The 24,550-nt window shown below is 42.4% G+C and overlaps 1 protein-coding gene across 4 annotated transcripts in view; it reads right to left on the reverse strand.

Moving 5' to 3' along the window:
• The window catches only part of dennd5b (DENN/MADD domain containing 5B), a 98,109-nt gene that overhangs the window by 22,578 nt on the left and 50,981 nt on the right, over positions 1 to 24,550 (reverse strand). For 3 of the 4 annotated variants that reach the window (XM_073480902.1, XM_073480901.1, XM_073480903.1), the window contains 6 exons: positions 16,284 to 16,471; positions 11,023 to 11,613; positions 9,576 to 9,810; positions 3,615 to 3,765; positions 2,504 to 2,594; positions 856 to 987 (listed from right to left, as the gene is read on the reverse strand). In XM_073480902.1, the coding sequence (XP_073337003.1) occupies positions 856 to 987; positions 2,504 to 2,594; positions 3,615 to 3,765; positions 9,576 to 9,810; positions 11,023 to 11,613; positions 16,284 to 16,471 (1,388 nt within the window). Of the gene's footprint in view, positions 1 to 855; positions 988 to 2,042; positions 2,154 to 2,503; positions 2,595 to 3,614; positions 3,766 to 9,575; positions 9,811 to 11,022; positions 11,614 to 16,283; positions 16,472 to 24,550 lie in introns of all 4 variants that reach the window. The other variant, XM_073480905.1, reaches the window with a different exon arrangement.

Here is a 24,550-nt window from a genome sequence, read left to right on the forward strand (position 1 = left end):
AACTCATTAGATACCAGAGTGGAATCCTGTACATTTGCAGATTTTGAAGCAGAGTTAGAGTTTCATAATATCAAAATGATCACATGTTGTGAAACACAAGGTATATATATTTGCACATTCAAGTTGATAGTTCTGACCATTTCTGACACTTAGGCTAAACAGAAGGAGGAAAAAGAGAGGGGAACTAACTTAGTGAGGAATGCGGTGTATTTATGACTCTTGATAGGTTTAAGACATAAGGATAAGAATGGAAAGTCTGTGCTTGATGGAACAAGGCATGTCTTCTCAGGTCTATTCCTTGTCTTTCTTGACACCCTTCCTCCTTAAGGTCAGATGTCATTGGGTCTGTGAGTGTCTCTGAGCACTGTCTGCCTCCACAGGTAGTGCTGACACACTACAGAGCAACACTCCTCCATCCGCTTAATAGTCATTGCCCAATTCAGTCAACTGATCACTTGCAGTTAGTTATCTGTGTTGCCAAATGGTTCCTCAGTAGTAAATCAAATTTTTGACATACTGTCAGATTGCACCACTAACTTGATCTGAACGCTGACTGAAAACAACACACAACTGTCACACTCATGCACAAGGGGGTGGAGATGTGTAAATGTTTGCTTGAGTTTTACAAGCAGTATCTTAGCAGTCTCTTTATTCATTTAAATTTGTGGAAAATCTGCAGAGTTGTCATTGGAATTCTGTGGCCAATATTCCATGCGTGCCTGTTCCTGAGAGATGATCTTTAAGTTTGTGAAAACCACAGAGGTTATCACACTGAGGAAGTCATGATGTCGGTGAATGACTGTACTAATGAATCAGGTCCTTTTCTTAGTGCAGAGAAATGCTGTGATATTTCACCTTCATGCGACACTCCTTGAGCAGTCCCTCCACAAACTTCCAGTTGGTCTGGGCGATGACAGCAGGCGACAGATCAGACAGTTTGGGCTGTCGAAGGTTCTTCCCCAGGCTGCGGGCCTCCTGCATGTACTTCTAAAGATCAAACAGAAGAAACTAGTGAGTTCTGGAGAACCTGCACTATGATCAGGCCTGAACTGCCTGAACTGAACTGTATCTGTTGTGTCTTATTTATTTCGTAATGCACACAAGCTAATGGTTGAGACATTAAACCTAAGAAGCACACACTTCTGCTGCAAGTTAACATGATGCATCAAAAACATTCACTTCAATATGGCACAGATACATTTATTTGATTTCAAACAGCAGCTGTGTCTCACTGCTGTCTGTTTCCCTGCGGTCATTGTAAATATGACAAAATATGCTGCATGATCAAACAGAAACGGCCACCCCTCAGCAACTGTTTTCTGGAGTAGAAATGATATAATGACTATAGCTTGTGATATTTATAAAAGTGAAGAGCTGTGAAAATCCAACACTTCAAAGGATTCATGTGAGTTAACAAGAATGGATGTGACAGTGGACACACGTGAAAGCTAGGACATCATTTAAGAAAGGATGTGTGTGTTGGGAGGTGAGCAGGGTTCCCACTGAAGTCATAACTGAAGCATCACAGCTTTTCCACATTGTCACATACTGTGACTCAGTCGGCTTCCCTGCAATAAACTTCTAGAATAAAGCTTCTTCTCAGGGCCCAGTCAGACCAGCATTTATAACAATGAAATTTTAGAATTGGGTGTAAACTGTCCCCTTAAGATTCGAGTCATAATTAATTTGGGAACACTTGTGGTTACCATGTTAATAGCAAGTGTGTTAATATCAATGAGATATCAATGAGATCAAATTGCTCTGGATTACATGCATGAATTTTTCTTGTCAATCCTGCATGTTAAGGTAGACAATCTGAATCTAGCGCAGGAATGGAAGACTACCATTTAAATTCCACAACTGAGAAGTGTAGGAGAGGGGAAATATAATAATATAATTGAATTGCACAGAAAATCTCTGTAAAAAAGTTTGACCTTAAGAACAGTGGGAAACCTTGGGTAGGAGTGTAAAGTGTGGGGTGGAGGTGGAGGTGGTGGGGTCTGTGAGAGGGAGTCCACAACAGAAGCAGCTCCTTCACATACCAGGCAGGATGCAGAGGCAGATTTTTTAGGCGGTTTGTTAGGTGGAGGGGACGCATTGTCCCACTCCCAAAACGCCATGGAGTTCTGCAGGACCAGACAGCCCTCCACCTGCTGAGGAGGAGGAGAAAGAAGGGTACGACCCGACCCCCGACCGACCGGCACAGGACACACGAGCAAGCAGACAGGAGAGAACAGGAACAAAAGAGAAGGATGGAAAGAAAACAGAAGGCAGCAAGCAGATGAAGTCTTAAAAAAGGGATAAAAAAGTAACAAATAAAAGCTCAAACAGAAACCAACAAGAATTAAATTACAGAACAAAAACAAACAGAAATATGCTGTAAGGAGACATACAGAAAAATAAAGACATGCTTGTACACTACATTATGTTAGAGAACAGAGAAGGGGGGGGGGGGGAATTTCAAGGAGAATGTTACAGGTTGGCTGTGAGGAGGTTTTTCTACCTCTTTCAGGTCGTTGTCGAGGCTCAGATGTTCCGTTTGTTGTCTGTGACGGTCTTTCCTTCGCTGAGCTGTTGCACTCCTATGAGACCACCTGAAAAGTGAAATTACAACTTTTAATTTTAAGTGAAATTACAACTTTTATCACTACTTTTTAAAAGGTTTTAATGTAATTCACAGGAACTAGGAGTGCATGATAACTTTTATTGTAAATTATTGCAATTATTTTGACAGATATTATAATTGCAATATGATTCATGATTAGTGGGAATTATCATTTTTGCATCACAATTTTTATTTTCACTGAAAAAAATATAAAAATCATGATGAAGTGACATTTGTTAGGGTCTGTACCAAACAGACATGTTTGTTTACATCTGTAGAACAAGATCTACACATTTTACCTTATCAAAAAACAAATGCAGCTTCTGCAATTTGGATATATGATTAATTGTACAGCCCTCACAGAAACTGTCTTCCTCTGAATCCCTCCTCTGTAAACAGAAGAATGTTATCAATCACATGTCTGTGTCAAGTGCAGAGCTTGAGTCGGGACATGGTTAGCCTAGCTTAGCATCAAGAAGGGCAGAGAGGGTTCTAGTCTTTGTCCAAAGTCTTTGACAAATTACTCAGACCAGAGGTGCCCTGATGGCCTTAGGGTTGAAGGGTCCTCATTTCCTGTCATTTCTCTACTGCCAGCTGTCCAATAAAAGCTTAAACTAACAAATTTGTGTCGAGTATTCTGTTAAAGGTTAAAACTATTCCTTAATTTTATTTTTTAAACGTTCTTCTTTTCCTCTGCAAACAGACAGACAGATTGATATATACATAATTAATCCCAAGCGAAAGTGTAAATGCAGCACAACACATACGAATTAAAAACACAAGTCAGTACAAAAAACAGGATACCAAATAAGGTCAAAGACACATAGTCAAATAGTGAAGAGTAAATCTGAAAGGACACTGAAACTGATACAGAAAGCAAAATTTGGTTCTTTACCTAACACATGAAGCACATGGAGAAGCAGTATAAAAATGAGTCCAGCGAGTTGATAAAGTGTTGGTGTTAAGTGCTGACTTCATATGCTGGTTTCATGTGCGGAGGTTGACTCACTTGTTGTTGGTGGGCCCCGTGTTGAGCACATCAGCCTGCAGTTTTGGGAAGAATCCCTGCTCGTATTTGCCCTGACCGATCTTCATGTCCAGCAGGTGTGGGTGGATGGCGGTGTGGTCAATCTTCATTAGCCGCTGCTCAATGGCCTGAGCTGTCGGGAGGACAGAATCTATTTAGATAGCACTTTGATCAGGAAGTGTGAAAAAAACATTTTTTATTTGTATTTTTCTTCTCAGTTTTCCTGCAGTCCATGGAATCATAGAAAGTCAATACACAGAAAAATATGAATTATAAGCTCTAACAGCTGCTCATTTGCCAAGACGAAAAAACCTGGCTGGACTTCAAAAACAGGTTGTTTACACAATAAATCACAGATGGAGTATGGTGTCCTCTCATCCTACTCTGCTACTGTAAGGGAAATTATCCTTGTTGAGGTAGAGAGTTGCTAATGCTCTGAAGAATTACAAACTCGGCATGATGAATCAGATCTCTTTAATACATGCGGCATGGAGAGAAGACCCAGTGTTCTCTGCGGTCTTCCAGATTTTCTTGACCTTAACACAACAGAACAGTGGTTACTTACTTCATGACAATTGTTGTCAACCCATACCTTCCCCAAAGGAATGATCATCTGATGTTTGTGTCAATCATGTCTTCCCCAGGCCAGTGACCCTCTGATATTTTACTGGATAATAAGTGCCATCATAGCTACCTTCCTGTTAATAACTTAGGCAAAGAGAATTGTCCCTTATATGAATTCCTGACCTTTTCTAACCTTGACAACTCCCCACACCTCAGGTGAAGAGGATCTCCCCTCCTCTCACATCCTGGTATGTTATCTGCCCTATATTGATATCTTAATACCCTTTAAACCTAAACCATATTATTCTACTCCATTGTATCTCAGAGACAAATATTTTATTATATATTTTATTCCACTTTATTTATTTTAAAGCTTTAGTTAGTTTAGTTAGCATTAGGCCTACTAGTTACTTTACTTAGTTTATTTATATTTTATACTAATAATCTAAAGTTGTACCTAGGTTATATTATTATAGGTTAAGCCACCCAGCAGTATAAAAAGTTATTAAAATTACCTTTACCTGCTGCAGCTCTAAAGTTATGAACACATTAATGCATCAATAGTTATAATTCGAGAATATACTATACGTATATTAATCTGAAATGGACCATTTGTTTATTCAGTCATGAAAACAAAGACCATGTGTTTATTTAGCTTGTTAATGCACATAAAATCAGTCAATGAATATCGTTCTCTTCTAATTAAAATGTTTCCCCTCCTGGGGCACCCCATAAGCCCAGTTGGTAGAGTGTAGAGAGACCTCACCCTCGCCACAGAGGCCCAGGGTTCAAGCCTGACCTGAGCATGATCACGGGCCGAGCATGTTTAAAGATTATCTACCATATCATGAGGTCATCAATATTATGTTTGAGCTTTTTGTTTTTCAACAGTAGTGAACGCAATTTCACTGGGAAATTAATGATTTAACAAAAAATATATAATTTTCACTGTGGCAAAAAAAAGTTTGCTCTCGGATTTCTGCATGCACCTGACGACATGGTCTAACAGTAAAATAACAGCATGAGAAATTACATTTATATAACTACAATAACAAACAAGAAAACAGCTCTTACACTATAATATCCCGGTACCACTGCAGATAAAGTCAGTCGCTCAGAGTGCTGCACACAGTTTTTCCTTCCTTTTAAATCATTAATTCCCCAGCCATACTACTTTCACGTTCATGTAGTACTGTTGAAAAACAAAAAGCTGAAGCATAATATTGATGACCTCATGATATGGTACCCTAATAATCATTAAATATGTGTGAAATATGTCTCTCACACACGTCAAATACTGTATGCCTATGATACAGTAAAAACAGCTGATTTCACGCTAGTAGCACGAATTAATGCTTCCGCTTCCATCATCACTGCTCCTCATGGTGGATAGATAAACCATTGCAACTGGTTTCTACAACGCTTAGGGGCATTACGATTCTGCCCCACCTTCACTATGTCATCGTGGGGAATCTCATTCCAGTCATGGACTCCTCCAGGTCTGAGCACGGACCCATCACGGACCGGTTAGGGCCCTGTCACGGAGTGTTACGGCTCGCGCCGTTATTCGTTAGTGTGTGTGTGTGTGTGTGTGTGTGTGTGTGTGTGCGTGTGCGTGTGTGTGTTTTTGCTTTCTGTACACAGAGTGAGAGTTCCTGTCTCCCTAGAGGATCGTGTGGCTCCCGCACCTCATTAGTTCCGTATCCCTGCTGTGGCAGCGAGGGATTGGCTGCTCCAGGAAGCGGGGACTATAAGAGCCGGCAATGCCAGAGGAAGAGGTGGATCGCTATCGTGCCGGCATCTACCAAACTTAGAGAGCGTTACTTCGTACTGTGAAAATTAGTGCTGAAAGTTAGAGTGTGTTTGTGAGCCCAAGTGCGAGAGTGTCTGTGAGAGTGCGTGTGCTCTGGGTAAAACCAGAGCAAGAGTGTTTGCGGTTAGGGAAGCAGTAGGGGTGAGCTGCCTTTTTCTTTACTTCAGTTTTCTCCTGTTTTTGATTAGGTTAGGGAGTTAGGTTCAGCAATTGTCTTTTTGTTTCTTTTCTTTTTTATAGGGCTTAGATAGATTCGACCCCGGAGTTTAGATCTGTGTTTTGTTTGTTGTTTTAGGCCTGAGCTCACCCTGAAGCCACGCTTCATCACTTGTATATAGAGCACCTATTTCACTGTACATAATTGCACTTATTACTCGTGTTGTAAATAAATTGTTTGTGTCACGTAACTCGCCTTGTGTTGGGTGTCGGTTATTTATGTTAGGCTCGGCTCCCTAGGTCGAGCGTAACACGGAGGAACGGGAAGCTTTAAGGCTGCATCTGTAAGCACAGGTCTGTTTACAGGTTATTGGTAGTTTGCACCTTTAGAAGACAAGCTGTCTTCTAAAGGTGGAATGGCTAACATGGCACAGATTAAATCTCTTCTCCTGTCCATCCACCCTGGTGCTGTGTAGAGAAAGACTGGCTTGTCCACTCTACCCATGCTTGAGCTGGTGCCAGCGGAAGTTGTTGTGTTGTTAGCAGCTTCAGCTACTCTCTTCAATGACTATGGTTAGCAGGGGCCCTCCCATGCCTTTGAGCCTCGACTCATAGTTCTACAGAAGGCTCAAGGGATGGCTCCATGGCTTGTCATTTGCATGGCAATGGGCCACCTGCAGCTAGATTCACAGCAGTCAGAATAGGCGCCTGCTAGTGCTTTTTTTCCAGGCGCACTTCGGCTCCCACTCACTTAACTTTTCCTCTTTTAGATTTTCTTCTCCATGCATACTGAAAGGACACCTAGGCTCTCACCTGCCCAACGTCTGATGCCTGGACTCTGGCGACCATGCAGGATGCAGCAAAATTTGACTACGACTGCATGCCAGCTATTGAGCATACCATTGCTTCCCTTATAACTTCCCCTGAAAAGGCGCTGAGGCCAGATGCCAGATGTACTTGACCCCAATGTCGAGTGACAGATGACCTCCTCCTTTCACCTCTTGCTTGCCCTCTCAGCTCCCTTGCAGCAGACTGCAGTCAACATGTCCTTCATTAGCCTGAGTGAAGCTTCATTGCAGGCCTTTGCCATCATGTCAAGAGAATTTGGGCGTCTGTTGTCCACTCTGGTTCAGAGTTGCCACCAGGTTTGGCTCGCACAGTCACCCTTGTCTCCTCCCTCCGTACTGTCCCAGTGGAGCCAAGGGAGCTCTTTGGCTCAGCCGCTCTGCAGGTCCTGGAGCAGATGGTTCAAGCTAACCAGACCATATAGCAGTTCTCGGGTCTGCGCAGGGACAAGCTGCCCCCTAGAAGCCTAGGGGTTTTGAATCTGCCATCGAGGCAACCAGCTCACGCCATCAGAGGCCTCAGCGTTTCACATTGAGGCTGCAGCTCTGGAGTCTGACTCTAGGACCCAGATGGCTTGGGTGTCACCACTGGATGAATACAGCATTCCTTCCTAAGTTGCTGGCACAATCACACCTAAATCAGCCTATCCAGCGGCGTGTGCAAACTACTGCATGCATACAGCGGTCAGAAAAGCTCTTTGTCTGTTACGCTGGCACTAGGGTACATTCAGATAAAATCCAGTGGTGAGGCGAAATGCCACATGCTTGTGCAGCAGTGTGGGAGTGTCATCAGTGGTCTGTGTGTGTGAGGTGTTGGGAAACCCCACTGATCAGTTTGCCGAAAGGAGAAGCTCCTATGTTGTTATACTACCAGCATATGCTACTCGTGATTGTTTGTCCTCATCGACAGGTTAAAAATAACAGTTAACAACCAAGATGTGAGGCAGATCATTACTGTGTGTTTTAAACTGGGGCCCACTACTGATCCATTCTACCCTGCCTCTGATCTGCTGTCATGCCTCTGCCAGGTTAGGTCAATTGGCATCCATGGATGTGTTTTAAACTGGTGTACAGTGCCAAACTGAGTGAATACACATGACACACTATTCACTGTAGTTTCAGTTATTCATGCTGCGAGTCTGACTGCCACCTTATCTGATTGGCCATCGCAACATAACGTCGGGCAGTGTTTCTCTATAGGTTGAGTTGAGTTTTATTTTTTCTTTAGAGCCTCCTGTGGAAAACCTGCCTTTGTGCCACACCCCTGGATTTGATCAGAGTCCCGCCTAAGAAGGGTTGCACTCTCTTCAAACAGCACATGTTCCATTGGATTGTGGATGCCATGATGCTTACGTGTACAGCGCGACGGGGCATGCTAAACCATCTGGGGTCAAGTGTCACTCTACCAGGAGTTTCTCCACATCATGGGTGGTCCTGAGAGGGGTGCCCTTGGAGGACATCTGAGCTACACCTCGTGGGCATCGCCCAGCAAATTTTCCAGATACTACAGAGTGGATGTGGTCTTTTTGGTGTGGTTCTTCAGCCAAGCTCTTCTGCTTATGAGGTAGATACTCAGGATTCCTCACAACTCTGTTGTCATAAGTCATCCAGTGATAAGCACTGCCTCTGGTAATCAGGAAGGCTGAAATAGAACAAAGGTTACAGATGTAACCACGGCTCTATGAACGCTGGATGACTACCAGAGATCTCGGTCACTTGGAATCTTGTTAGCTGAGAAAACTCAGTGGGAACGATTCTGCGGATGACACTGGTACTTATACCTGGTCAGGGTCACATAGAAATTTGTTGATATATACAGTATACTCGACCTAGTGTGCGAGATGGAAGATATTGAGTGATAAGCACTGCCACTAGTAGTCATCCAGGGTTCACAGAACTGTGGTTACATCCATAAACTTATGCCACAGTAAACCACAGCCTCACAGATTCCCTGTTGGCCTCCAACAGTCTGAGTCAGTCCTGTGCACTCACCTCCTGCCTCACACTGCACACTGAACACCAATTAAAGGCTTAATAAAAGGAAAGCCAAGCAGCACTAATTGAGAAAATAAGAAAAAAGGTCTGACCAAACACTATTGCAGTAAGACGGCATCAGAGTGTGTGCTTGTGGTAATGCAGGAGGGAGAGAGAGAGAGAGAGAGAGAGACAGAGAGAGACAGAGAGAGAGGTGAAATGTTTGCTGTGTCGGGATGTAGAGAAATGAGGAGTAGGGTTTTCTGGTCACTGAGGAAAGCTGAGCTGCTTCCAGACAATAAAATGAAAAACAAGAGGAGAAGTTGAAATGGAGAAGGAGGCCAAGAGATGAATGCAGAGGGTTTTTGTGTGTTTTTAAATTGCATTGTACAGTGCCATCCTGTTTGACCTCTCCTAATGGACGATTGGTATGCAGCATGAGCTCCTTTCCTGCTGCCAATTAAAAACACTACGTCTCTGGTGTAGATAAGCCTCTCCAACCACTTCTGCTCCAATTTTAATAACGTTTTCTGTGAAGTCAAGCACACTCCAACACGTTCTAGCACTCACACTTCTCCATGCTGAGCTTACCAGACTCCTTGAGGATGGAGCACCTCTGGTAGATGGAAGATCGGAGGCTGGGCGCGCGTTGTACGTTGTAGAGGCGGGCCTTGTCGATGCGTGCATCAAAGACGCGGAGCAGTGGCTCCTTCTCCTCCCACTGGGACATGATCTTGTTGTCGATGAAGGTGGCAAACATCTGCGTCTCAATGAAATGGGAGAGGAAGGGCAGGTAGGGCTCTGGCTGGTCAGACAGGAACGATGCCTGGAGCAAGCATGATCACAGAGATACAGAAATATATGGAATGTTAGTTTTCCAAGGTTAGCCAGTTGCAGCCTGTTTAGATTAATTATAGGCAGCACACAAAATCACCTGATTCAATCACTTTGATCACTTGTGTCGTTTTAATGCAAACACAACATTTTCTGCTGCTTCACTGCTAATTTCTTTCAGAGAAGAAAAATCCATATTTCCGCTGAACTGCTGGAAAACCTTTGCTGTGTAGCAGATACGTAATATGCGTATATGTAAGGGAAGATTGATGTTTGTATTAACAGTACATTAACAAATTTAACACATGGCAAAGGGGAAAAAAACATTTAGTTGGCCCACCAATTAGATCATGTCCACACTAAGCCAGTACTGTATTCAGCCAGATACTAAGTGTTGTTCTGGCAGCAAAATTAAGAAGTCAACTTTCTGTTGCCTCAAAACACTAATTTTAACTGTCAATATCACATAGCAACACATATGTTTTCAAATGACTTTGCAATCATTACATAGTGATTTAAGAGAGACAATGTAGGTGAAACGGTAACTAACAGGACGATCCAACCATTGTTTCCTGCTTCTTCAGTTGTTTGTTGACAGAAACAGAAATAATGTAAATGAGAAACCGAACATTGAGTTGGTCTGCAATAAAACAGTCTTGTCTCATTGCTGTGGCTGGGATGAACAGTTTGGTGTAAGTATAGTGTAGACAGAGATCTAACCAAAAAAACAAATTTCTGTCATTGACAACAAGTTTCAAATCTGCGCGGTAGATGATATTTTCACAACTTACCATGGAAATGTGCTGCATGTAATATGCATACACTGCTATTTACGATCCTTAACCGGCTCTGAATGCACAGCACATAACAAAACTCTATTTGTTTTTGCAAGTGTTTTTTTTTTTTTCAAATTTGGGATCTCTGGAGACTTGGATTACACTGGACTAACTGTATGGAGCCATTTTATTTTTTTTGTGTTTGGTTGTTTTTTAAGTTTTAAAACAAGTCCCCATCTATTCCAGTTGTTTAGGAGAATGCTGCAACGCTGTTTTGCTGTAAAGCTCCTGAAATGTTTTGTGAACTACGAAACTTCCCAGCTTTCCACTTTCCAGGGCTTTCATTTGTAGGTGAAGTAACTGTTTAAGATGGACACACAGAGAAAACCTAGTTTTGAAAGTACTCCGTTTGTTCTTGATTTAGTCACCTTGTCGAAGTTGTGCATCTGCTCCCTGTTCGTGAGCCAGGACTCCAAGTCCGGGGCACTCTGGATGACAAAGGCTTCATAGTCAGCAAACATGGTGGTGAAGCGGCTGGCAAACACCTCCCTCAGCTGAATGTTCAGCTTGGCATTCTTTAGCTCATCCTCTTCAGCTGCTGTCAGGCCTCCTTGGCACTCAGCACTCTGAGCTTTGACTTTGGCCCTTAGAGTTTCCATGCGGGCCACCGTCACCCCGGTGCGCTTGGTCAGCGCCTGTAGTCTCTCCAGGGTGGCATTTTCCTGTAGTAGCTCCAGCACAGCAAGCTCCTCTCCTGCCAGATTGCCGTTACGCCCGTCGTCCTCTAGCTGACGGAGAGCAACGGTCTTACGCTCCCTACCAGGGGTGGAGGGGGTACTGCCAGGAGTGCTGCCTGGACAGGAGCGGGTCCGTGGTGGAGCCCCCGTGTTGGGAGAAATGCCAAAGCGAAGCAGCACCTCGCTGAGCTCCTGGATGAACTCAGTCTTGTTGGGAAGGTGGGGAAAGTCCTCAGGAAGCTCAATGTAGTGGTTGTCAATGTCCACAAAACAAAGGTTGGCCTAAGAGAGGGACAGATGTTCATATTACAACAATAACTGAATTGACACACAGTTCTGGTACTACAAAAACAAAATCAAATCTCTACATCACGGAAAGAAGATAACAGTTTCCTGTTTGGATTGAGGGCAGAAAAGGTGCAGGGTGAGCCCAGAGAGCTGGGACAGGCATTATCAAGAGCCATTTTGAGACAGACTGGTTTAAGGAGGTATGATGGGGATGGGCGATGTAGAGTGCGGAGAATGTAGGTCAGTGTGTGATTGATAATAGCACATAAGGGGAGATCAACCTAAATCTGACATAATGGAGTTAGGATCACACCCTCATATGGGATTAAAGCAAAACCTCTGATAATACTGTAGCTCTAAACCACAGAAATGGAAATAAAATCAATATTAAAAACAGGACTGACAGAGGAGCTCCAGATTGAATTTGGAGGTCAGGCTGCAGTGTGTGGTGTCTTCATGTGCTGGTGGAATCTCCAACATCCAAATATGGGCTGCCAAACAGACTGCGATGCCATAGCTAGATTGTAAGAACACTAAAGCTGATTAGCAAACAATACTGAAGGTCTCGGTTGAAGCAGGTAGGTTTGTAAACTGGGATGTTTACAATAGCTAGTTTGGGTAATAATGTTTACTGTTTGCATTGTTTTTTCTTTCAAATAAGTATGACTAATCCTGAGGTTTCTGTTTGAGGCCAATTCTTGCTCCACTGGATCTGTTTTAAGCATGTCAACGTGATCCCAGATCTCAGCAAGTGATTTTAATCAATCACTTTGTTATTGTCAAAACAACAGTGATAAGGACCCTAGTAGTAAACTGGAGTTATGCATGTAAATATGTTAAACACAGACAGTCCTTGATGACTCTGTAAGGACACTCCCACACCAAGTTTAAATGCCTGCAACTCCCCTCCAGTTAGTCTTCTGGAGGAATGAAATTAGAGATGTTCCGATACCATTTTTTCCCTCCCGATACCGATTCCGATACTTATGCTGTGGGTATCGGCCGATACCGAGTACCGATACCGATACCAGTGTGTTATATATAAAAAATATATATCATACTACGCCTACATGACTGTGATATGATTATCATTGTGGTAAGGCCTGGCTCAGGTTAAACCCTTTGTAAAACATGAATGAATACAGCAAATGAAAGCCATTTATTTTTAAATAGAACAGTATAAAATAGTAGTGCAACTTAACTAAATAAATCTAGGAATAATTATTTTTTTAAAAATTAAAGTGCAGCCACAATTAGCTCCTTGTCTGCAGGTGTCAGGTGATCAATTCTTCTGTCTGCAGATGGCAGCACAGCGCACCTGTGTTAAGAGCAGAAGAAGCGGAGCAGATACGCAGCAAGTCAGCCGAATTCAGCACAGAGCAGACAGGAAGTCAGGCACGAAACAACAACGTGTGTCAACAATTTTCAAAATAAAACACTCCGTGTTGATACAAGTACAAAAACCTCAAATAAGAGACAAATACGCGCTCTTCTTCTAATCCTTCAGTCGGGAACACTTCGTGTTGTTGTGTTTATAACACATACATATAACTGCGCTCGTGCGTGATTATGTAATTATCGCGGGAATTCCTCGGTTTCGTAACTCCAGCTGTTCGGCGGAGCTGCTGTGGCGGACTCACAGCTGGTGGGGGTTGCCCGAGGACGACGGAGCATTTCCGATACTGGTATCGGAATCGGAACAACTCTAAATGAAATGTCTTCAAGAAACTGAAACAAGTCCAGTTGCCTACACAGCCCTTTTTTTTGGAATTACCATGACCTGGATGACTGAGAATCTATATACAAGAAGGCCCAAACAATTAAGAATTTGTCAGAGAAAGCATTTCACAAAGTTTATAAAATTCTACTAACTCAACAACTCACAAAATTGAGCAATGTTTTAAGAGAGCATGTGGCCTTTCCCTATGGGCAACAGAGAAGTGGCTTTATTGACTCCTGTTTACTGTATTTGTAAAATTTGAGGTAAAGGTTGAACTTACAAGAAGGCACAAATGATTTAGAATTGCCATAGCCGTTTTTCAAAGTTTACTCCTCACTCAACAACTCTCTAAATTGTGCAATTTTTTTCAGAGGGTCTGGGGATACTGCAGTTACTAGTTCAATGATTCGATCAGTTGAAACAGTGTGTTCACTTACATCTGCTGCTAAGATTAGCACGTTAAGAGAGCCCTAACATGTAATTTTCATTGCAGTGAACCACATTGAAATCTACAGAGCTCGGTAGGTGACATGGATGTGTTATTATTTTTTATTTCTTTTAAACACAAATTACCTCAAACCAGGTGTTGCTGCAGGAAAGTGTGGTGGTCATCGTCCATTTTTTGGGAGAACAGTATATCAATAATCACTCCATTGAGGTGTTCAACAGAAGTTAATAAAGTGTATTACTATTGTGTAACGGTATTAGGTACATATAATAGGTGTTTTGATGATCCACGATGAGTGGTTGAATTAGTTATTATACTAGCTGGCAGTGACTACTGCCAATCAGGACAAACAATTAACAATGGATGTAAGTGCATTTAGTATAATATCCATGTGAAAGACGTGACAGAAAATGTACATTTAGTAAAAGACCTTCACTTTTCCATGAGATTCTCACAGACAACATTCTCTCGGCTTTTGCAGTGGCACTAAACACATATTACCTTCCCTTCATCTTCCTCCTGAAGCTCCAAAATTCAGTGGACAGGCAAGAGCCAACTGATCAAGCCAGAGCGCGAGTGCATTGTGTGCACATGCACACAAAACGCACATGCGAATTACTAATTACCAATCCACTTAAATAGCATGCAGATACTGAAAATATTGAAATTTCCTCAGATGTGCATAATAGTGCAATGCAAACATAACTGATGTTATCATTTGATCAGGTAAAGAAAGGCAAACCTTGTCCGGCAGTAATTCCCCAATTACATCCATATTTTCCTCTCTCTCATCATTTCCTCTCTGCTTTGCTTCAAGCAATTCTTTCATCATCAGCCCATTTCTAGGGCACCGCCACTTCAAAGCATCATTCAGAGACACAGGGAGATTTGCTAGTCTAGGCAGGCAGGGGACCCCGTGTGGGGGAGGAGGAGGGCAGAGGAGGCTCACAGGCTTGTGGGTGCTCTGCAGCAGCATCCAGACATTGGCTGGGATCATTAGCATCCATACGGAATGTGCCGGATTAACGAGCGCTGGGAGTCAGGGGATGTAAGCAAAGCCGGAAGCCGGCGAGCCTGGTTGTTCCATTTTGTTAGGGCCTTATCTTGCTTTACCACATGAATACACACAGACAGACAGACAGACAGACAGACAGAGACACAGACAGACGCACACACACACACACACACACACACACACACACACACACACACACACGCTGCAACCTTGCATTGGGCTAAATACTGAATGCTAAATACTGGTTGAAATCCAGAGGACATGCACCTTCCTAACTTAAATACAAAGGCAAGAAGAAAGCAGAGACTAAACTAACTTTAGACTCTCTTTGCCTTGAGGTGAATTTGTAGACGAACAATAGGTAATTCCATGTTATATTGTGGGTGTGTGTGTGCAAGAGAGACGCTGATTAGAACAGAAAGGCGTTTTTTGCAATTTCCTGTCTGGTAGTCTGCCTTTGTGCGTGTGTGTGTATGTGTGTGGTGCTATTTTTCATTGTTGGCCTTGGATAATGTTCTGTCAGCCGCAAAGAGCACTGACTGCAAACTGCTGCTGCTAGTGCATGCACACACTTACAGTACTTGCTTTACTATACTGCCATTGCAGTTTGTACACTGACCAAACCTTATCAGGGCCTAAACATAAGCCGAACTCCAATCACAAGCATTACACCCTAAGTCCTAATATAAAACTCATTTCATATCTCAGGCTTTTAACACCTGCATTTTCTTAGCTCAAGATTAACCTGAACCCCGAGAAAGCTTGGGGCTAACAACCTCATTTCAAACTTGTACTAACCCAAGGCTTACAACAAGGCTCAGGTTAAAAAATCACATTTAAAAATCAAAGCCTGGGGTTTATTGTACATCATCACAACAGTCACAGTTTATGTACAGATGAGGGGCAAAATAATAGAGAAACCTGAATAAATGTGTGAAAAAGCATTACAAATACAAATGGTTCCATGTAAGTGGTACACAAAGGCTCACTGAAGATTCAATGAGTGTGAAAATGAATCATATTTATGACCTTCACACTCAGATCTTAACACAACATTACATACAGGAGATTTTAGAGCAAACTGATCCAGACTGTGTACTTTCTGTTTGGGGCTGGTTAGAAAGCCCTCTAAAGCTGCAACATGAGACCCAGCAGACTTTCATCTTTTGTATGGTTACAGCTATAACAGTTATCAATAGAGAGAAAGGAAATCTACCTCCCCTTTTTGGCTCAACGATATGGCTTCCTGTCATTTTTGGAGGAGATAAGCTACTGCTTGTCTGACTCATATCATTTGTTAAGATTTGGAGTCCCCTATGATTATATCAGAAAGCAGTAAACCAACTATAACTAAGTTATGTCTATTGATCTATGTGCTCCTTCAGTGAAAATAACTAATGCATATTATTATTTTCATTGTGGATAAATATTGTTTTGAACTTTGAAAAGGAAATGTCCCTAAGTGAACACTGGCTGTGTACCTCCTGAGGAAGCTCCAGTTTGGAGCGGTCTGTGCCCTCTTTGGACTGCAGACCCATCAGGTAGGGAACAGGAGCGTCCAGGAAGTGCAGGAGAGAGGCGGGCAGGATGGGAACGTAGACATGCTGCCACTGGAAGGGAAACAGCAGGGTGGTAATACCCTCAGCCACTGTCATCAACCGCTGGTAGTCTGGGAGAAGGAGAGAGAAGCATGATGACATGAGGCAAAATATCTAAAGTGACAGTCTACAAACTTTGCTTCCTGTGGCTTCATTTTGTAGGAAGGAGGAACACTGTACCACTGTGCACAGTCTGAAAGCTCTTTAATTAGAGTTTGTAATGTTGAACCTAAAATCACCTCTGAGCTTCCAGTGTGATTTAATCAAAGTTAAAGGAGTGACACAGTTGAAATTTAAAGGTCATGGCTGCTACATCACTTGTCTGACTTTGATAAAACAGGTGAGAAATGATGCATTTTAACTGTAGTTTCTTGGGTTTCAAAACTGCACAGTAATGAGCCTGACAATGACAAAATTTCCCCCTCAAATGTAAATTGTTTATGTAATTCCTTGTTTTGTTTGTAAGTTTGTGATGTCATTGCACTGGACTTCCAGAGATAACTTCTCTATTCCCTGTTAATTGCTCTTGCGGATTCCATCTGTTTAATCAAAATAAATCAGTATTAATTTTCCAAAACAAAATAAACATCAAACGATATCAAATTTACCTGAAAGGTGTAATCTGTAAGAAATTGCCACAATTTGAAGGTAACTGGTGAAACTATAGAGGGCATAACCCCTCACTGTGGCTCAGGATACTTTTTGCTACAAGCTGCCATTAGCAAGTAGCTCAGTTAGTTGTGGAACTAAGTGGCTTGATTAGCTGACTGGAATATGCGCTCCCTGCAACCGTGAGGAGGCTCAGCTCGACCGGGCTCATTCGCCTACCAGTGCACTTGCTGGACATAAGACTGGGACTGAAAACAGTTTCTGAGACTCACAGAGGTCAGTTTGAACAGGGGATACAGTATGGGGGTGATTTACAGAGGCTCTGATCAGGACTATGACTCTAGGGACCAGAAGACATGGCAGGCAGGGACAGGAGAGGCATGAAGCTGCAGAGGAAAGAGAGAGTCGGACATCAGCATTGGGTAAAAATGGCGCGTAGAGCCGCAATATTTTCACATCTTAGTCTGTGAACTGAGGATTTACTTCCACCAAACCAGAGGTAATTGTGGATAACAAATCAAGACTGTTTTTCTGAGTTTTATTTAGTTTATGTCGAGTTTGAATGACGTGTGTTTTAAGATTGAGTTAACGAGGCAATTAAGCTCATCTTAGTATGGTAAAAGAGAGAAACTTGAATTCAGAAGGTAAACGGTTGTATTTATTGGTTTACTGAGGAAAATAGATGTGAAAGTATATCATTTCATGACATTTTGTGAGTCTATTTTGCCTACATACTAGACAAAAAAATGGAGCTTGTAAAATGTGGCAAACTGGCAGCTCACATACATCTCCCAGCTGAAACTATGGGGCTATCAGACTATCACCCCTTGAGGTACAAAGTGATATTAGGAGACATGACATGGCGGGGCTAGCTGGTTAGCATGCTAGCTTCAGTAGACATCTCTGCAACACAATACTAAAGCTTCTTTGACTCAATGTCAACACTGTTGTTTCTTCACACTGTGTTGATAATGTTCAAATAAATATTCCAAAGTCCAGTGGTTCCTACGGAAGACATTAATCTTAAAAAACACCTCACAAAAGTGATATACTATGAAACTCTACTTTTTCTTAAAACAGCTGGTGACTGCTGTTTTTGTCAACAACATTCCACAGTTATCCACATTTAGTGCAAAACAAACTATAGTGTGCGTGTTCATGCTACTAGAGGAACACGTGTGGCTCAATGATGTAATAGTTTTTCTCTCAAAATAGGATGAAAAGAAGCAATGACCCGTTTTCAGATTATTACAGTACATGTTATGTTATTACGTATTACGTATGTAAGATGTTATTACAATGTATCTGAATATAAGTAGGTTATGTTTTTTCAAAGAACTCTTCAACCACGTAAAGATAATTTTACTGCAGTAAACAGACTTGAACAGAGTCAAGGGGGTGGGGGAGAGAAAGTAAGAGGTTTATGAAATACATATATGTGAGAGTATTGATGTGCAAGAGAGGCTTTAATCAAGTGATTCAAATTGAATATGAGAGTGAGTTAGGGTTAAGGACAAGAGGAATTACATTCTAATGGATTCTTTTCAATCCTTTATCACATGTGCGTGTGTGTTTGTGTTTGAGGGGACTGCCTCTGCTGTTCCCTAAAAAACAGATTAAGGTCAGGAGTTGAAGGCCGGCTTTAGAATTGAGTTCAGCAGCAGTCTGATCAGATGTTATTATGATGTCCGGCACGATCTCGAGGAAAGTAAGAAAAAAAAGAATAACAAATATCAGAGTTATAGAAGTTTATCCAATTAGCTGCTCTTTTCTTCTGTGCTTCTCTCCCTGTTTGACTGAACTAAATGGAATGAAAGGAAATGACAGTGTCCTCCTGTCTTTATGTGCACATATGGTATGTATGCACTTTCAATAAAAAACGCATTAAGCTCTCCAGTGCCTTAGCCACAGATCACACTGATTTATATTCAACAAGAGAGACTCGATAAGAAGCAGCTGTTTGTTCACTTCTAAAAAGAGAGAGGGAGAGAGAGAGAAAGAGAGAGAGAAAAAGACAGAAAGAGAGAGTGTGTGAGTGCGTCTTTAAACATACAAACATAAAATGAATACAAGGACCTCTGATTATATATGAATACCAGTTCTAATGATGGAAAAAACACTTAAAGGTCTCAATGTTTCGCACTCATACCCTTTCTTTATCCTGCTGGATTTTCCGGATTCCCAAAAATTTCTCAGATCTGTGAGACAAGTGCTCAGTGGTAGGAGGGTGGCCTCAGGTGTTGGGGTAACTCCAGCAAATTTTAACAGTACTATTGATCCTCATCTAGAGAGGAGGGGTGAAGAGCCACATGTGGGTTCAACCACTGTATTGAGAGGGATTTTAACAGATTATGATCTGGTGGATACATGGACAATGCAGCAGAGGAGTGTGAGCCAGCTTGTGTTGAGGAACTACTGGAGGGTTTGCCGCAACTCTCCTCAACCAAACGGAATGACCTGGAATCCCCTGTCACATTTCAGAAGTTGAGCGAGGCAGTGGCACATATGGCGTCTGGACATTCCCCAGGTGTGGATAGTCTGCTGGTTGACTTTTATAAAAGCTTCTGGTCAGTACTGGGCCCAGACTGGTATGAGGTGGTGATGGAGTGCCTTCGCGTAGGGGAGCTATCGCTCAGCTGTCGCAGGGCAGTCCTTACTCTGCTACCTAGGAAGGGAGATCTAAATGATTTATGGAACTGGTGGCCCGTGGTGATGCTCTGTGTTGATTCTAATTTTTTTTCCAAGAGTGTGGCAAACCAGCTGAAGGGACACAACATGCATCTCCTGCGTGACATGATGGACTTGGCATAACTTTTAAATGTGAACTTTGGTCTTCTTGGCTTGGATCAGGAGATGGCCTTTGGCAGGGTGGACAATGGGTACATGTTTAAGGCTTTACATGCTTGAGTGGGGGAACGTTTTGTTGCTTGGGTGAAGATGCTCTATGGCGGGGCCTCATGTCTAGTAAAGGTAGCTGGGGGGCTGTATAGGCTGGTGCCTTTAGGCAGGGGGATTCGGCAGGGCTGTCCATTGTCAGGGCAATTATATATGGCTATCTGTTTATGAAAAGCTTCTGTAACAGAAAGATTTTTAATCTGTCTATGTGTGTGGGTGTGCCTGGGGTTGTAGGGGGATGTACAATGTCTTGTATAGTGCTGTAAGTACCTGGTAGATATGTTTTAATAAAGGTGGCTAAAAGTCAAAGTCTCTCACTCTCTCTCAGTCTCTCTGGTTCAAAGTTTCTCTGGTTTTTCTGGTGGGAAACACAGCAAGAGACTGACTGAAACACACCTGTTTCTTTTTTCATGTCAAATCCTCTCCTACTTGATTTTATTTTCTCCTCTTACTGAACTGGTGATGAATGAATTCATCATTTTTGTAGCACAGAGAAATTGCTACAGGTGCTCCTTTGAAAAGGGCTGATTCATCTATTACAACATTTGCTGCATCGCCAAGGAATCTCTCTTTGAAATATAACAAGTACAAGTGCCTGTGATGGGTGAGCAAGCACATAATCATTTTTAAAAACACCAAATCTGATATGGCAAAGGGTAACGCTGCAGAAAGTCCCGGCAGAGACGGTGCTCAAGGGAACGGGACATGTCATTGTGAAACTGTAACAGTGCATCAGGGACTGATAAACACAGCCAGCTCACTCTCACAAGGGAAGAGGCAAGCTGTCTGTGGTTAACAGCCGACATTAGGTGTTCTCCAAATGCAAAGAGGATAGACTTTAGTTCAGCTGCACCCTGACAATGTTGTAATATAATACAAGAGTCATAAAATTACTGTCTGGATTGAAGCTTAGAAAGAAATCAAAATGAAAGAGGCGAAGAGAAGCGTCTCATCCCATGGGGAATGAAAGAAACAAGCCAAGCTATTATGTGTGAAAACCTTGGTCAACTACTGGTCAACTGACCTGGGAAAAACACACTATACAAAATAGAGAAAAGGTTAGTATATCTAAGCAGAATGTTAAAGGGTCGGTTCAGCCATTCCCATTGACAACCATATCTACCGATTAATTTCCTGGGGGAAACCCTGCATATGCTGCTGTAACAGCCTCCAATCTTCTGGTTTGAGGCTGTCCACCAGATTACAGAACCTGGCTGCAGGGATTTGCTCCCATTCAGACACAAGAGCACTAAGGGCTCAGCATGAAGTGTCCACACACCAAACTGCATACAATTTCCCCAGTGATCTTGTGTGCACTGTCTGCAACTCCTATACTCGTATTCATAATCCCACTTGCACAGCACGTGTTTTGTTGCTTCTTCTATATGTTTCCTTGCAAGTCTCACAATACATTGGCCATGTTGTTTTTGAGGTGTTTTTGAAGAAAACTGAACAGTAAGTAATTAGGCCAGGTATACATTTAAAAGCAACAAAGCACATTCTGCGCAGCATTAGACTACAATGTTAAACATTTTGAAAAGCACACTCTTGGTCCACCAATAGCCACAATTACGTAACGGTTGCTATGTGTGAGTGTAAAGCTTGAGAAAAGAATACCATGCTGCTGGCTTTAGTGAGGTTGACCACTGATGTTGGATGACAAGGCTGCCTGCAACTCAGCTAGGGTGCAACTGCAGTGGGGTCCGGCAAAACAACTCAAGGTTGTCCAGCAAAAATGCAACTCAACAACTCAACTCAACAACATCTGGCATGGTGCTGTATGGGTCAATCACTTATATGCAAGCACACATTCCTGGTAGATTACTTTGTTACACAAAAAAGGCTCTACTTCTTAAGGAAAGGAAGGGCTAAAGAAGGATAAATTCTGGAGCCAAGTTCTCGTCAACTTCTACAGAGCAGCAATAGAAAGCATCCTGACTGGAAACATGACAAACTAGCATGGTTCGTGCAGGGTCCTATTCAACCCACTCAGAACATCATTAGTAACCTTATAACATTTACACTGTATGTCTCTGTTTACCTCAGTTATTCTGATGAAATCATGGCTGCTGTGATAAAAATCCTGTATCATAGTATTACACACCATTGTGCAGTTTTGGCATCTAAAAAGCCTTCAATTTTAAGGATCTTTTACTCAAACTCGACTTGGACCATATTTCAGGCCTCTGGTACCCCTTTTCAACCAAGGTTGTTCAGGTGCTGTTTTGGAGCGGTTTTTGCAGCCATTTTTAAAAACCTTAGCTAGTGTAAGGTATTCTGCCTTAACCATGGGAGAACAGTATTTTCACTAATCAAAGCAACAGTGGTCTGAGGACCAGTCATGCTTGGATATGCAAGCCAGGAGTAACACTGAGCAAAGAAACAACATAGTCCACCAAGACTGAATGGCCACTGAAAACTCGCTCTAAAAACAGTAGTTACCAGGGGCAGCACAGTGGAACTTCCTGTGTTGGCTTTTAGAGCAGGGAAGAAGAATTGATTTCCAGTGTGTAACCTTAAGCGGAGCTAACAGAGCTAACTGGGAAGTAGCAGGGTCCCGTTTCTAAATTACGAGGTATCAGATCAGTTCATAGACTCACATACTCACCGATACTGATATCTGCATTTTTGGCAGTATCGTCAGCATTTCCGATACTCGTATTGGAATCGGAACAACTCTAGTGTGAGCATCCCCATTGTTTCTTTGTTCTCTCCTATCAAAGATACATGTGGGGATCCACCATCTTGGACCACCACTTACTGCCCATGTTGTAGTCCGGTATGGCAGCGGATACTTATGTATCAGCAGGGTGAACAGACTGTAGCGGCGTGGGTGTCATTTTTTAGTTTCCTTTGGGCTCTGTGCAGACATCTCACTTCAACGATGTTGCTAATGCTCTGCGGATGGGTACCAGTGATGTTCTGGGCGGTTTTAGCCCAGCCAACAAGCTCCTCTCCTGTGGAACCACCTTCCAGTGTTGGTTCAGGAGGCAGACACCCTCTCTATGTTTAAGAGTGGACTTAGAACTTCCCTTTGTGATAAAGCTTATAGTTAGGGCCTGCACAGGCTCTTAGCTATGCTGCCATGGGTTTAGACTGCTGGGGGATTTCCCATGATGCATGAGCTCCTCTCTCTCTATCTGTGTCATTATAACCTCTATCAATTCAATCGTGAATTCAGGACCGACAACAGGTGCCCTGGATGGATGTTCTCCTGATGCAGTGTCTATTTTGTTGGCCATCTTTTCTCTGAAAAGGGATCTGAACTACACAGTTTTTAAAGGAATAGGTCAGTATAGTAGCTTTCTTTCAGAGACCAAGGCTCAATTTCCTACCCCTTGTTTTCAAGTGCCTCTTTGCTCCTCAGAGCAGAGTTAAAAGGTTAGTGGTCGAACCCTATGAATAGGCACAATCCTTCAAGACCTTCTTATATCTCGAAGGGCATTTAATGTATGAACAAAAATTATCTAATCACTACCTCCAATTTTCACTTTCGGTGCTGCTGCAAACATTAAAAACCGTAAAAACATCACTGCTTGTGTGCCTGCAGATTTATTCAGGAAGAGAAACTTTATCTTTATATGAAAATGTCACAGACGATGATTGCTGACACAGTGACATTTCACAGTTCCTACTACTAACAGTAGTGTCAGTACTATTCAAAACCTAATCTGTCCTGAAGCTGCCAGCTAATCTCACCCTGTGGCCTATTGACGGCCCAAAATCACTCCCTCTGAGCTGAGCCACTACTGTAGGACAGGAAAGAGCAATATAGTCAGTCAATCAAATTACAGTGTCTAATCCCTCAACCCATTTGTTTTCACTACAAGCTGTGGCTCCAGCACCACATAATCAGTGGTCTATGAGGACGGATGAGATGATCGACCATGAAAAGAAATCTTGAGGGAGTACAGTTATTTATCTGAAGTAGATGCAAGTGAAGGGTTGATCCTAAATACCAAAGTCTGTGGACTGCAATCATAACTCATGTTTATTAATCTGCTCAGTCTATGATGCCTTATGCAGTATATACTTGAAGACGACATTTTACATGTTGTAAGTTGTTGCCATTTAATCTGCCAGTGCATGAAAATATCACGGTGACTTCCAGACCAGAGGAGCTTTTGACTCCTGGTGGGAACAGATACGATGACGTTGTCATCAAGCCTGAATGTGGTGGTCTTTTTTAGCAGCTGTGGGTCAGTGTGGATGTTACTACACATACTGTTATCTAATTAGCATTTGTCCTCTAATTTGAACAAATGATCCATGACGGAGATTTGATGTATCGCTACAACCAAAGAGGAGGGGTCAAGTGACAGGCGAAGGTGTCTGTCGGCTACTATCTCTATCCTTATAGCTTAAGAAGGTAGACGGTAGAATCGTTTTTTAATCTGTGGATTATTTTCTCAATTAATCAATTAGTTGTTAGTTTACTCTAGATGACTTTGAAGGCTTCTCAGATGCCAAAAGTCTGCACAACAGTTATTCACGCTATCATACAGTGTACTTTCAAATCAAGTCTTCAAGTTGACAAACATTTTATAATTAATTGTGCCATTGGCCACATCTGGCACCAGCATCTCAATTGTGTGAATACAATGACTGTAATCATCTTAAGGATACTGTTAAGATTGCTTCAGCTG

This window comes from Pagrus major, chromosome 14, assembly GCF_040436345.1.
Source record: "Pagrus major chromosome 14, Pma_NU_1.0".
Taxonomy (NCBI): Eukaryota; Metazoa; Chordata; class Actinopteri; order Spariformes; family Sparidae; genus Pagrus; species Pagrus major.